The sequence below is a fragment of the Phoxinus phoxinus genome (assembly GCF_949152265.1).
Source record: "Phoxinus phoxinus genome assembly, chromosome: 17".
In the NCBI taxonomy this organism is placed as follows: domain Eukaryota; kingdom Metazoa; phylum Chordata; class Actinopteri; order Cypriniformes; family Leuciscidae; genus Phoxinus; species Phoxinus phoxinus.
In genome coordinates, this window is record NC_136892.1 from 27,679,223 (window position 1) to 27,694,355 (window position 15,133).

General features: G+C 36.2%; 2 protein-coding genes across 5 annotated transcripts; one reads left to right on the plus strand and one right to left on the minus strand.

Annotated features, from left to right (window-relative positions):
- Positions 1-1,392: 1,392 nt before the first annotated feature.
- On the minus strand, positions 1,393-2,354 carry ch25hl2 (cholesterol 25-hydroxylase like 2). The gene is given in 3 exon segments (XM_079586054.1): positions 1,393-1,555; positions 1,557-1,975; positions 1,978-2,354. Coding segments are annotated over 3 exon segments (870 nt in total). The 5' UTR covers position 2,354; the 3' UTR covers positions 1,393-1,480.
- A 1,847-nt stretch (positions 2,355-4,201) lies between these two features.
- On the plus strand, positions 4,202-14,698 carry s100z (S100 calcium binding protein Z). 4 transcript variants are annotated; one of them, XM_079586055.1, is made up of 5 exons: positions 4,202-4,319; positions 5,524-5,699; positions 9,697-9,883; positions 10,264-10,420; positions 14,269-14,698. In XM_079586055.1, exons 4-5 carry the CDS (start codon positions 10,280-10,282, stop codon positions 14,425-14,427), a joined length of 300 nt encoding a protein of 99 aa, XP_079442181.1. In that variant the 5' UTR covers positions 4,202-4,319; positions 5,524-5,699; positions 9,697-9,883; positions 10,264-10,279; the 3' UTR covers positions 14,428-14,698. The 4 variants fall into 4 exon arrangements, with proteins under 4 accessions (XP_079442181.1, XP_079442182.1, XP_079442183.1 ...); XM_079586056.1 differs by having other exon boundaries at positions 5,524-5,711; positions 14,269-14,683; XM_079586057.1 differs by lacking the exons at positions 4,202-4,319; positions 5,524-5,699 and adding an exon at positions 7,113-7,399 and having other exon boundaries at positions 14,269-14,697.
- The last annotated feature ends 435 nt before the right edge of the window (positions 14,699-15,133 follow it).

Below are 15,133 nucleotides of genomic sequence, written 5' to 3' on the forward strand. Positions count from 1 at the left end.
GCATCAATCCATAAAAGTAGTCTTTATGACTCTTACTCTAAGTTTTCTGAAGCCTTTTTGATAGATTTGTGTGAGAAACAAAAATGTAAAGAGATAGTTCTTCTGCAGAACATGATAATGATGTTTTTCAAAATATTTACTTTTATTTTTAGGCCTTATGCAGTTCTCAAATGTCATTTACAGACACGTTTTTTTTTTTTTTTTTTTTTACTTTTCATATCATGATTGGTCATGTGACAGGCTCAGTGACGTCCTGGTGTGATTTGTCAAAAAAGTGTGGGGTTTTTTGACAGCTTTTCAGTATATAAAATCACCATCCACTCTCACTGAAAGAGAAGCTCAGACATTCTACCGAACATCTGACTTTGTGTTTCATAGAAGAAAGAAAATAATATGAGTTTGAATGACATGAGTGTGAGAATGACTAAATTATTATTTTTTTGCTCAAACTATCCCTTTAAACCTTATGCATTTCTTAAATGTAATTTACAGTCACATTTTTTAAAATTTGGTTGGTCATGTGACCAGAGAGAACCAATAGCATTGAGCCTTTTTGACGTCCCACCTGGCATGATGCTTTAAAAGGTGCCACTTTTGAAATGAACACAAGGTCTGGTGGTGTAAATTTTGGTCTGTTTCTCACACAATTATATTGTATGGCTTCAGAAGACTTGGAATATTGTTCTTTTTTAAATCACAGCTTAGACTTTTTGCCGAACATCTCATTGTGTGTTTCTTGGAAGAAAGACCATAATATGAAGTTGGAATGACATGAGGCTGATAAAAGTGATAAAACTCTCTAATTTTTGGGTGCTCTGTACCTTTAAACTTTACAATGGCTGTGTCAACCTGATTAGCAAGCTTATATTGTCTGTGCTTTGAGCAATTTTTCTTTATATTAGCAAAGCAAGCAGCACCAGTGATGATGTAAGTAGTCTTTGCGCTTTCTAGCAATCACTGTTAGCCAACATGCCTGTGTGTTCACACAATGTTACTTCATACGCTCCTCTCCTCTAACGTTCGTAACGGTCGGTGCTTTTTTAGAGCAATCCAAAAGGTTGCAAAGATCCTCAAATGCATATCAACACAGCTGAAGGTAAACTTAACAAACAACAGCATTTTATTGACTGAAGTCTAGTGAAAAATACAATAAAGCATTGGAACACAAGCCATTTAAAAAGACATCGCGAACATAAGGCCAAAACTACTAACCTGAGATATCCCACAAAACCTCCAAAAATTGGCCCATGCTGAAGAGGTTTTTTGTACATTTTAGAAAAATAGATAGATTTGCAAGAAAAGACACTTTATACATTCAAGAACCATTGGGATTGTTTCTCCTCTGGTTTGTTAGTAAGACACTTGATCTGCGGTTCGGGGAGAAGATGAATAGCGACGGGGGGAATGTGTGAGACAGGGCGGGACAGATGGAGCGAAAGGAGAGAGATGAGAGCGAGGGTGTGAAAGGGGAAAGCGAGCCTCAGGCTTCCTTTTCGTCCTTTTCTCTCTGTGTTTTTGTCTTCGCGGGAGCCGGCATGGTCGCCGTGCCCCCCAGCCAGGTCCCAGTGAGCGAAGAAAGGCGCGAAGTTGGTGCCCGGCTGCTGATGGTGAGCGTCGTGCCGCAGCGCGCCGCCCCAAAGGCCGAAGGGAACCAGACGGTGCATCGCCCATGGGAAGTCGTACCCGCAGTGGTCCTCGGTGGACACCCAGATGTTGAACAGCATGAACGCCCAGGCGGTGAGACAGTGACACTGGAGCAGCAGAGGATCCACGGTGGTCCAGAAGCCCACGCTGAAGAGCTCCCATGCCGACAGGTACTGCGTGACCAGGCTAAAGGTTTGCCGGTATTGGTGGTGGAGCGCGTGGAAGGTGCGGTACAGCCAGCCCACGCGGTGATGCAGAAGGTGCCACAGGTAGTACTGGAAGTCGAACACCACGGTGCAGCCCACGATGCCCAGCAGGAAGGCGGTGAGCGTGGCGCCTCGCGGGGCAGCGGCACAGGCGGACGCCAGATCCACTGGGCCACGGCGGCGGGGAAGATGTAGAGCAGATGGTTGTACGTGGTGAGCGCCAAAGTGGCTCCAATGTTGGACCAGGTGACGGCGCGGTCCTGGTGGATCTGGTAGCGGCGGATGGAGGGCCAGGTGGGCGCCAGCAGGTCGAGCACGGTGTAGAAGAACACCAGCACCAGGTACATGGACACCGAGAGGACGACGGGAAACAGCGGCGAGCGCAGGCTGCTCTCGTGGTTCTGCTGGAGGTAATCCCACATGGGCTGCAGCACGGAGCGCTCCGACAGAGCCCAGGTTACGTTGCTGGGGTCCAGCGTGTCGCGCATACTGCCGGGACTCATGGCCGGCTACGTGTTGTTGATGATGCAACAGCCGGCGGCGGGATGGTGAGGATGCTGGCAGCAGCCGGCGGCGACTTTCTCTTGTTTTGAGTGGTGGATGTGGCTTTTTTGTAAATGATCTGATCTGCACCGAATGAGGCAGGCCTTTACGCCTCTAAAATGTGTCCAAGCACCACCTCCTGCATCTGTAGCATTTCTCTCTTTCATTCTCTCTCTATCTCTATCTCTCTCTCTCTCTCACCCCCCACCCCCCACCACCACTCTCTTTTTCTATTGGTATGGTGTGTGTCTGTGTGAACGCTCTTTCATTGGTAGTTCGAGGATGATCCAACATTTGACCAGCCGAATTACCGTTCGGTCCCTGCACCACTCATTTCTTGTTTGTTTGCTTGATATGAATGATCTGTATTGCACACATTACTATCAATAGAGATCAAATAGAGATCAGAGATGAAATTCCATCTCAACCGATGCACAAAAATTCATAAGCAGAATTTAAATGTCATTGTTAATTCTGTGTGAACGTCTTTACAGTATGCAGGAATCACAATTCATATCATGCACAGCCAATAATTGACAATAACAAAGTTTAAGGCTGTGATACACACTTATTCTGTTTCTATTTCCATGTCAGATCAAATACATCTTTGTACAGGTTGCACATTTAGCAGCGAGTCAAAGTAAAGATTTGAGCTCCTAATGTTTGTAAACATTGTTGTTATTTGCTAAAACCATGTTTTTTAATTTGAATAAAGCAGGAATAAACTATAAATATTAGAAAACTTGATCTTAAATTAAGTGAGTTATACTAAATAAGTACTAAAATTTTAAGAAATAATTATAAAAACATAACAAACTTATTGAAACTGAAAACTAAAATAAAAAATGAAATATAAAAATATAAATGCATTAAAAAAAATACTGTAATAGTATTTAAATTATGGGGGGGGGGGGGGGGTGCATCAGAAATACTATATTACTTTTTTTTTTTTTCCTGGAAAGCAAAAGGTGAATTTATTTATTGATGTTTGGGATGCTCTTTTTAGGCAATTGCAGTGAATTCAATCTTCTTTTTTAAGCACCAAAAAAAAGCACCTTAAAAATGCACTTTACTCTGAAGTTATATGTCATCTTTGTTTAAGGAACATAACATTTTAGTCATTACTGAAAAAACATTCCTGCTAGCTTTCACAGAATCATGTCCAATTTGTGAACAGATAATTCACAACATTATTGTCCGCTGGATCAAGTGTATCATTGAAAAGATTTGAATCAAATAATGACTTTTTTAGTTGTATGGTGCTTTTGCATCCTTTTTAAAGCTTCAGTTCCCATTCGTTGCAATTTATAGGGGAATAAACTTCATTATTTCTTCATTTATGTTCTACAGTTGAAAATCATAAGTGTTTGGCATGACACAAGCTTAGGTGAACTGTTCCTTTACGTTTGTGTAACTGACAAATGTTGAAATGTGTAGAGCAACTGACCTTAACATTACAGCAGATTTTACATCATCTCATTTCCTGTTGCACCTTCCAAAACCTTCTATTAATATAAATGAATTAGCTTTACATAAACTGACATAACACAACATTTTCATTAATATTCATGTTTGTCTGGCTAGACTTGAGTAGAAAATGCATCTTAAACAAACCATCTCTGGATGAGTATGTCTGTACAGCCCAGTTCTCTCTCTCTCTCTCTCTCTCTCTCTCTCTCTCTCTCTCTCTCTCTCTCTCTCTCTCTCTCTCTCTCTCTCTCACACATTCGGTCTCTCATTAATCATAGCTTTTCTGTCAGCCCTTCACTGAGATGAAAAGCCCTTGTTTATATTTTGATGTTTTTCAGGCCAGGAAGTTGCAGTCGGGTGTCACTGGTCATGCATAAATCTTTTTGCAGAATAAAGTTGTTTGTTCAAACAGAAAAAAAGCTGAGGGCAAACAGCCACTGAGCCGCTCTCTATTGAGTGAGTAATGATCCACTTCTCAAAACATCCTTCAGAACGACATCGTTCCTTGATTTATATGATTTGATTTTAGGATTTATCTGTTAACTAATTGTTACCAGAGGATATGAACATATCACCGAAATTGGTTTTTAAAAGACTTGATAAAAGTATTGAATAAAAATATGAATCACTTATGAGTCATCGGGGGCTGATAGACAAGCTTAATGCTTAAAGGTGAAGTGTGTCATTTTTTTAAAGATATTAATGTATAGTGCTGGGTAGTACTATCTAATTACATGATTACATAATCATATAAAAAAAATACAGTAGGCTACTTGTAATTAGATTATATTACATTTGAAAATGCTCATAATCAGACTACAGTTACTTTTTATTGATAACATGATATTATTCACGCAATGCAGTAAATCATTCATAATTTAGTAATGTTCCCTAATCCTTTTTCATGTTTTAAGCATTCATTTTTATTTGAATTAGTACTCAGTAAGTCATTGTATTGCTATGTCATTGGAAGGCGTTTGTCTTTCAAACATGTTTTTATTATAATTATTATTATTGAAAAAATATATTATTATTTTATTTTATTATTAGCTTTTCTAAAATATATATTTTTATTATTATCATAAAAATGATAAAGAATATATTTATTTCCCTTTGTATTTTTGTATCAATATGGTACAATTTTATCCTATTCAATTCAACGTAATAAACAAGTTTATTCAAAAGTAATTTAAAAGTAATCAAAAAGTAAGTTAGAATATAACCTAACATGTGTAATGTAATGGATTCTGTAACTACAATTTTTTTGTCATTTGTAAACAACTACATGTAATTTGTAAACAGTAACTGACTTCAATTTGTAAGAACCCAGCACTGCTAATGTATTTGTAAGATATTCATATTGATGCATAAACAATATAAAATGTGACTTTGTATTCCAGTATGTTACATTTTAGATTGACGATTTCAAATACGTGAAGACTGGCTGAACACCACTGACCTTAATTGCAAATAAAAAGAAAATGAGTAAATTATGATAATTGTCGTTTTTGGGTGAACTGTTCCCCTACGCATCTTTCTATTGCATAACAATATATATATATATATAACACTTTTTTTTCTTCTTTTCCATTAGCATAAAAGTGTTTTGAGCATTTTTGTGATCTGGTGAGACTTGAACTGGCATTGTTTCTCATCACAGATGCTCAATCAAAGCCACTACAGCTTGACGGAGGTTCTCAGCCCATGCAGTTCACTTGCTGTGAAGAGCTTTCAGGACACCAGGATTAAGTTGATCAAGGTCATCATCATCTGGTTGCAGTGAGTTGTCTGATTTCTGGCCTGCAGCTTTCACAGACGGATAATGCAGGCATCCAGGTAAATATCCAGGTATACTATTTCACCTTTGCTGTTCGGGACTTTACACTCTTAGAAGAAAAGGTTCTAAACATAAAGAGTTCTATCAGGCGCCTCATATAGAACCTTTTAGAGTTGCCATCATTTTATAGATTTAGTTTTAATTAAAGGTAGGCCTACACAGGCCTATAACTTTTTTTTTTGTTCAAAATTATCATTTAAATAATGTTTAAGAAAAAATTATGTTTAAATTCTATTTAAATAATGAAGCAATACATCATCAATACTTCTTCCAAAGCATGTTTTTGTCTTACCCTGACTCACTAAGCCTGTTTTAAGTGTTTCAATTTGAGCCCTGTCGGGATAGTTGGGTCACTCCGCAGAAGTAGCAGTGCTTCGCCTTCTGAGAATATAGTTCCCACTATACGGTTATAGGATGGCTGTGTCTCATGTCATGTGACTATACAAATCACAACATGTAAATAGGAAAATGTTGGCGTTATTTTGTCACTTATTGGGAGCAGTATGCTAGCTGGAGCCGTTTACCTCCAGTCTTTGTGCTAAGCTAGGCTAGCGGCGTCAGACAGAGTTACGGGTATGTGTGGACTTATCTAACTCTGGGGGATACCGTGAATAAGCTAAAGTCCCAAAAAGTCGGCGTGTTCCTTTAATTCATTTTTAATTATATATATATAATTAGAAAAACTATATATATAGTTTGGCTATATATAATTTTTCTTTTAACTAGATTTGTTTTTATATTTAAAAAAAACAGTTAAACATGAAAGTATTATGCAATCATTTAAGACTCGTCTCCTTATATAGAATCTTTTGGTCATAAAGGGCTCTTTAAAATTGAGTCAGGATATATAGAACCCCACTGAACCTTTTCTAAGAGTGTGCACTATAGACCTATCAAAATATTTATTAACCTATTATTAGATAATTTTTTCAGGAATGAATTACAGCTTATGGGCCAGTTATGGGAGTTAATCAAATGCTAAATAGATGGTATATGCAGATGTCTATACTCCTGTAAACATAACTAAGACTAATATTGTACTTGTAAATGTTTTTTCAGGTCATACGTCACTTTACATAGTACATAAAATAAATAGTAGGCTTCATAAAAAATGTAATGAATGATAACTGATGATAATTGTTTCTTGAACACAAAATCATCAGAATGATTTCTGAAGGATTATATGACAGTGTTTATGTGTATCTGACCAAATAACGCCCCCCCCCCCCCCCCCAAAAAAAGTGTACTAAAACTTTAACTAAAGTGAAATCGCAAAATATATAAAAAACTAATTCAAAATATGAATAAAAAGTAGGCTACAGGCTAATTATATCTCGATCCTAAAACGACACTGCCAAAGTTGAGCCACTAGAGGTCAGAAACACATCGCCATTAAAACAGGAAGCAGAACCGTCACATGATGTGATGAAACTACATGTGCTGCATTTTGCTGTTTACTTTAATCATGTTTAGACAATTACAGTACTATAAATACTTAGAATGTATATGAAAAATGAAGAGTTTATGGGTCACTCATTGGTCATAATGCAAATTCAATAGGTTTTCTCACTTTATTTCACACACAGCAGTTCGAAGGGAAACGTTTCATCATCTTAATGAACGGAAAACACTTTTAGCTTGGAGGGGTGGGGGTGAAACACACCTGAGCCTCATCCTGACCCTCTGCTCTCTCCCTCAGGTAAAATCAGGAGGTAAAAAATAGACTCGTCTTGATCCTCTGAGAGAAAGACAGATCTCGAAACACGTCGACACCTTAGCCTATTAAGTCTGCCTTTTCGTTCTTTAATGTTATATAAACTACATAATAAATACATCTTGATTTTCACAGGTTAATTAAGTTTTTTTCAAACAAATGAGCAAACTCAATGGAATTACTAGCTCAGTTTTAGGAAAACAAGAACGGCGCGTACGTCACTATGTCCCGTTCCTTCGAGCAATAATAGCCGTGACTCGTGACGTAAACGCATTTGTTCGGAGGATGATGCTGGAGTTTCCAATCGAAGCACTGAACCTTTCTGAACATGTTGAACCAGACAGAGCAGAACAAAAACAACTAGGCCAGTTCACACCAAAAGTTTTTTTTGTCAAAAGTCCTCACCACGAATGAACGGATGAAAGATTGAAAAAAAAAATTTGCCAAACAGAATCAAGTGACTGAGCTGGAGCATTTCAAACGGGACAAAAGTGCAGCACGTGCTTAAATGAACAGAATGTTATCGTGCGTTGGTGTGGATGCTAATATGATTATCTTTATCGTTCTTGGTATGTGAACGGGCCTTTAATTAATTAAACCACATATATCACAAGTGTACGCAACCAAGCAACGACCTTCAAGCCTCCCTCTCTCTCTCTCTCTCTCTCTCTCTCTCTCTCTCTCTCTCTCTCTCTCTCTCTCTCTCTCTCTCTCTCTCTCTCTTGTGTTTAGTACTGGTCTTCTAGTTCTATGAAACACTAATAACCGCATGATTTAATAAACAAGCTCCAGTCAAGTGATGAGCCAAGTACAGAACCTTAATAGTAGTCTCTTATCTTCTCTCGCGCGCGCTCTCATTCCCCAGGCAGAGGTAATATCCTTGTTATTTGATCAGTTGCAATGACTTAATGACCAAAATGAGCTCTTTTGTACCTATACGTCAAGGTCAGAGATTATGATCGCTTTTCGAAGGGCTTGGTAAGGCAGGCATTGCTATAATTCTTCTAACCGTATGTTTTAAAGTTTACTAAACATGAATCCTCTATTTGTGCTGCGGACATGAATTAAATTGAATCATGTGAGATGTCAGATTCCATGGCTCTGAACCCTTCGGCGCTCCAGCTGTATGGAGACATGAGGATGGGCCATTTTGAAGTGGGGCAGGCAGTGTACAGAGGCCCCATGTGGGGTCCCAGAGAGCCCTGGGGGCCTCTGCCATATCTAGGCACCAAAATGTCTTAGAGATATGAAGTTGTTTTGCCATCTCTATCATCATACAATAATTTCAATTAAAGGCATTTTCTTTAAATAAATTCTGTAAATTTCTATCTTCTGTTGTACTGTAGCCAGTAGTGTTGCCAAGTCGGAGGTTTTCCCATGGAAAGGGGCTACTTTTACACTTTTGCCATGGGTAGTTTTTATCATCTTTCTGCTGAAGCAGGTTGACCCTGAACAGGTGTTAATAATAAAATAGTTTGTAGTCAGGTAACTTTGAATGTTTTACATTTGATGTTTTTGAAAGAAGTTGTATTTGTTCACCGATGCGAAATTGCAATAATATAGAAATATTGAACAGATTAAAATGACAGTTTTCTTTTTAAATATATTTTAAAATATAATTTATTCCTGTTATGGCAAAGCTGAATGTTCAGTCTTCTGTGTCACATGATCATTCAGAAAATGTGCTGCTCAAGAAACATGTCTTATTATTAAAACAGTTGTGCTGCTTAATATTTTTGTAAAAACTGATGATTTTTTTCAGGATTTTTTGATGAATATAAAGTTGAAAAGAACAGCATTTCTTTGAAATTGTAACATTATAAATGTACAAAAATGACTTGTTCAATTTTAAATGATAAAACAATAGATATGCTGTTGAAAATGAAGAAAAGTCTTTGCAAACTTTGTGTTTGTGATGCTTTAGTGGATCGTCTTCATGGTTATAATCTGATGCACATTTGTAGGAAACCTGTGTGAACTTCATGCATTCACTAAAAAGTTAAAAACCAGTAAAACACCAGTTGATTAAATGACATTGAGCATACATGTTTCATAAAAGTGAAGTTAGCTCCGCTGCACGCTCTGTGTGTGTGTGTGTGTGTGTGTGTGTGTGTGTGTGTGTGTGTGTGTGTGTGTGTGTGTGTGTGTGTGTGTGTGTGTGTGTGTGTGTGTGTGTGTGTGTGTGTGTGTGTGTGTGTGTGTGTGTGTGTGTGTGTGTCGGTCTGTATGGAGGGATCTCAGGAGGCCGCTGCTCTTTCATTTCGAGTGTGTTCTCTGTGCAGGTGTGTGGTTGGGTGCGGATCAAGATCACACGGTTACTATGGTGCAACACCTGAGCTACGACACATCGTCACGACAACAGAGGAGGACCTTTTCCTGCACAGGTTACCTCATAAACAACTTCACCCACTCCAGAAAACCAGTTGTTTCCAAACGCACACAGAAGTTCACTTCTCTGCTCTGAACGAGGTAAGACACTTTTCTCTTAGCCAACAAACTTTAGACCAGTTGATATTTGAAAGAAGGCTAATAATTACTTTTTTACATTTAAAATGATTCGAAACAAAGGTATTTTGGTTGTGAGATGGTACTTTGATATACTACATCATGATAATGAATGATAATTAAAGTCATGTGCCATACAAATGCCATGGCACCATGTCCAGAAAAATATCTTGATATTTTTGAAGTGTTTAGTGAATATGGCCACTAAATGGCAAGCTTGTAACCTTTAAGTTAGAACACTAAAGTATTGCGTATCATGCATGACCAGCAAGCGGTCAGGTCAGGTCGGGTCGGGTCGGGTCAGGTCGGGTTGAACCGGACGTGTCTCTCTCTCCGCTCCACAGGTGCTCTGCAGTAGCCATGCCCAGTAAACTGGAGGGAGCCATGGATGCGCTCATCACGGTCTTCCACAACTACTCGGGGAGCGAGGGAGACAAATACAAGCTCAGTAAAGGAGAGCTGAAGGATCTTCTAAACAGCGAACTCACCGACTTCCTCACGGTTAGCAATCAGAAAGGCCAAAATCTGTTTATTCACACAGTCTTGACCATTTGCATGGATCTTTCTAGATTTTATCAGAAAACGATATGTTATTGGCCCCAAGGGGCCGGCATTATAAAAACTGAATACAGAAAATCTTAATCCACACTGGGATATATATATACAGTGTATATATGTATATATATATATATATATATGCATTTTTGCATTTATTTATTTTTCTATTTATTGATATATATATATATATATATATATATATATATATATATATATATATATATATTATTAAATATAATTAATACTATTGCACATTTAGAAAATATATTATATTAAGTATTATACATACAATGGATATATATTATCAATAAATACAAAATAAGTAAATGCAAAAATGCATATACCAGTATATATATATATATATATATATATATATATATATATATATATATATATATATATATATATATATATATATATATATATATATATATAATGTAGCCTATGTATATATACCATTAGAAAATATATATATTACATTTTGTATATATTTATTATTAAATAGAATTTATACGCACATTTAGAAAATATATATGTATTATACATGTATATATTTTTTACTTGCATAGACTGGCATCACAATTAATTTATAAACGTGTATAAACGTAAATATTTATATCTGGCCTTAATCTTTCAAATAATGCCTAATGCAGTCAGGTTGATTCAGTCATATTAAAATATATATTTGTCTTTTTTTATTAATAAAACAAGTATGTTACTGCAAAAAGTTACCTACCATAGTGCATGTCGTCACAATCAAGATTTATATTGGATTTTGACTGTGTATAGAAATGTTATTACACTGAGGGTAATTAGGAATTCATTTGCAGCCTGTTTCTTGCCAGTATTAATGGAAATCGAGGTTCATTTTGGTTTCCTTATCAGGAAGTGAATTTAAATAATGTGAATGAAATAATCTTTTGACCTCGTGTCACATGAGAGCTGTTATATGAACGCACACAGAGAGCGAGAGGGAAAGTTCAAAGCCCATAACATCACCTCACTGACTGCTTAGTCAACCCTAAATAATCCTTTAATTACATCTTTTAAGATTTAAGATCTTGACATCCAGCGCTCTTTCTCATGTGAGTGAGCTTCTGGTTCCGGCGTGTTGATTAGTGATAATGATTTGGTTAATTTCGCCGTGAACTTTTCATCTTGTTTACTGTGTTTGCGTTGAATTCATTTCCTGCGTACAGGGGCATGTAATTCCAGCTCACACACTGGGACAGACCACTTGGTGAGCCGGCTGCAAATCTGAGGAAGTGTATTAAATGAATTATTTCTTCCCCATCAGATAGCCTACATTATCGTTACATAGAACTAGCCCCATTCATAATTAGGAAACTTTATCTTTTTATGAGACGAAGGTCATGAAAACAGAGCTTGGGTCACACAGTGTCCAGTGTGTCTCTCTGATGAAGTAGGGTTTCTACACAGATCTTTTTCGTACTCTGTGTGTGTGTGCGTGCGTGTGTGCGTGTGTGTGTGTTGCCTCTCCTCCCACTTTGAGGCAATCTCATGAGCCTGTAGAACCAGTGTTGATTAAGTTACTCTAAAAAAAAGTCATCAATTACTAGCTAATAATTACATCTTCAACAATAGTTATTGTACTAATTACTCTCTATTACTAATTACTTTCTAAATCCCATATCAACCTCGACCAGTTGAACAATACAACATGAAACTGCTTTTATTTTTTTTCCTATTTTTTTTTTAATATATATATATATAAATTATTCTTGAATGAGTATTTAAAGGGAGAAGGTTACAGTAAAACATAGATTTTAACAATTTGATGTTAAATCCACTATTGTTCTATATAGACTTGTATTTAATGCAATCACATCAGAACTGAAGTAACTGTAATTAAATTACTGAAAAATTAAGAGTAATCCCTTACTTTACTTTATCAAGGGAAAAAATTATTAAATTACAGTAATTAATTAGGGAAAAGTAATGCCTTCCACCCAACAAAGAACGTATCTACATCATATTTCACCCCAAAATTTAAATAAAGAACTAATTATAGTAATGTTTAAATTATTTTTAAAAAATTAATGATGGAAATGCCTATTTTTTGGACCATTTTTAGTTTTTTGGGGGACATTTTCCCCTAAAATCTGAATCATCGTAATGCAAAAAGCTCCAATTTTCATTACTGTAATGCAAAAATAAATGGATAGATAAATACACACGCATCTATACTGTGTATGTGTATATGTATATTGGCTATATATATTGTATATAGTGATTTCAATAAATTATGCTAATATATACTAATTTAAATAAAAAAATACAGTTGAATGGAACTGGAAAAAGTAAAAACTGAAAAGTAGAATGTTATGATTGCATTATGATTATGGGGACAAATGAGCATAATTGTCATGCAAATAATGTCTCTATGCAACAAGATTTGAATGCTTCAAAAACAGATTTCTTTTTTCTTCCCTTACGTAACATAATTATTCATTTTCTTCATTTAATGTTTTGGGTGAAATATGAGCTGGACGTGTTTTCATGAGATGTGGGTCTCAGCTGTGTACGCATCATCAGAAGGAGGCTGTTGCTTACGCATCATCAATTACTGGCTGGAACACAGCCCGATATAGACTCTCACCTCTCCCTCGCCACTACACACTCGCTCTCTCTTCCTCTCTCTCGGGAGTGTGTACTGTAACACTAGGAGGCAAAAGGAGTAATGAGTGAGATGTTAAACTGTGTCTGGTGGCATAATGTGTTAACCGCACACACACACAGATAGTCAATCATACAGTGTAGCCACAGGCTGATGGACTTTGATGGTTTGATGGTCACGGCTCAATGGTTACCAGCGCCACTACTGGGATGGGCGTATGGGTTTTGCCCAAATTGTGCTCATGTGGAAATATTGTCAGGATAGATGGACATCCTTCATACTAATCTGATGATTTTTTTTGGATGGTCTGGAAATGAGCTTTTGCAACATCATTGACATATAAGTCAGAGTTAGTGCTCATATCAAAACTAACACACAACCTTAAGCAATTTCCTTAAGCTTGCATTTTAACAACAAGTCAGAGTGTGTGATATGTTATTGTCCCCAAGGGGCCTGTAAAGGTTGAATACAACAAATATTAATTCAAAGTGAAAAAAACGTCAATATTTTTTAAAAATAAATATTTATATATATTTGTATCAAGTAGCATTAATAAAATATAAACATTAAAATATGAATATTAATATATATAAAAAAATATTTCAATAAGATTTATATTATTATATAAATATATATGAAGACTTCAGGTGCAAAAGCCTCTAAGTGCCATCTGAAAATTTCTTCTAAAATGAGAATTTTTATCAAGTTCGTATATTTAGGTTCAGTAATTTCACTTTAATGACATTTCATAGGTAATTTTCATTGCCATTAAAGTGAAATAAATGAACATAAACATACAAGCTTGATAAAAAGGATCATTCTAGAATAAAATGTCAGATGGCACTTAGAGGCTTTTGCATCTGAAGTCTTATTTATATATATATATTACTAAATATGTTTATTTTTGAAAAAGTATTTTATGCATTTATTGATATGATTTATAAAAAGCATACATTTATTTTATAAAATTGTATTACATATATATTATGTAAAATACTATATGCCTATATATATCTTATTTTAGCATGACTGGAATGTTGATTTGACCAATCAGCATCCAGGACCAGATCAATTGATTTGTAAATGCACAATATATAAAACTGATATATTAGATGCTGTGCTGAGTTGTTTTGTCTATCCTCTCTTTGTTTAGTCTCAGAAGGACCCCATGCTGGTGGAAAAGATCATGAACGATCTGGACTCCAACAAGGATAACGAGGTCGACTTTAACGAGTTTGTCGTGCTGGTGGCGGCGCTGACGGTCGCGTGCAATGACTTCTTCCAGGAACAACAGAAGAAGAAAGGCAAATGAAACGGATGCAATAAAGTCCCTGCATGTGTAATGCTCTATGATGCATTAAACCATTTGTTATGAACCATTTTATCAGTCCTCTTGTCCTTCTGTTAGCAGCTGTCATTTCCTTGATTTCTTTCCCTGAACATTAAATAACATTTTTTATTTAAATTTCATATTCTACAGGCACACGATAATAACAGTTCTGATAGTGTGTAGACGTCTGTGAGCTCTACTTCTATGTTAGTCTTTTTTCATTCGTTAAATTATTAAAGTCACCCTGAAATCAAAAATGGATGATTCTTGTGCTTATTATAAATTATGTATCCGTGTACATCTTTATTTTATTTTTATTCATGTGCCCTCGTAATTTTAATCAAAATAACTTCCCCTCCCTCTTGCAGCAACATTTCTCTGTCTCTGATGATGTGTTTACTGGTGTGAGGGCGGGGCAACCTGTCACTCACATGAGATCGACCAATAGCAAACCACAACCATCCAATCAATTCCAATGGACAAAATCAAGTCCCGCCCTACATTTATTCTTGTTTGAGAAGATATTTGTAGGGAAGAAAAGACTATCGCAAAATTCTTTAATTGCAAGTTACACTTGATAATGATAATTTTACTATCCAAAAGGAGTTAATGGGTTAGTTCCCCCAAATTTTTTTAATTCTGTCATTACAAATGAAATTTTCTCTTCAGAAAATGTTGACTAAACTAC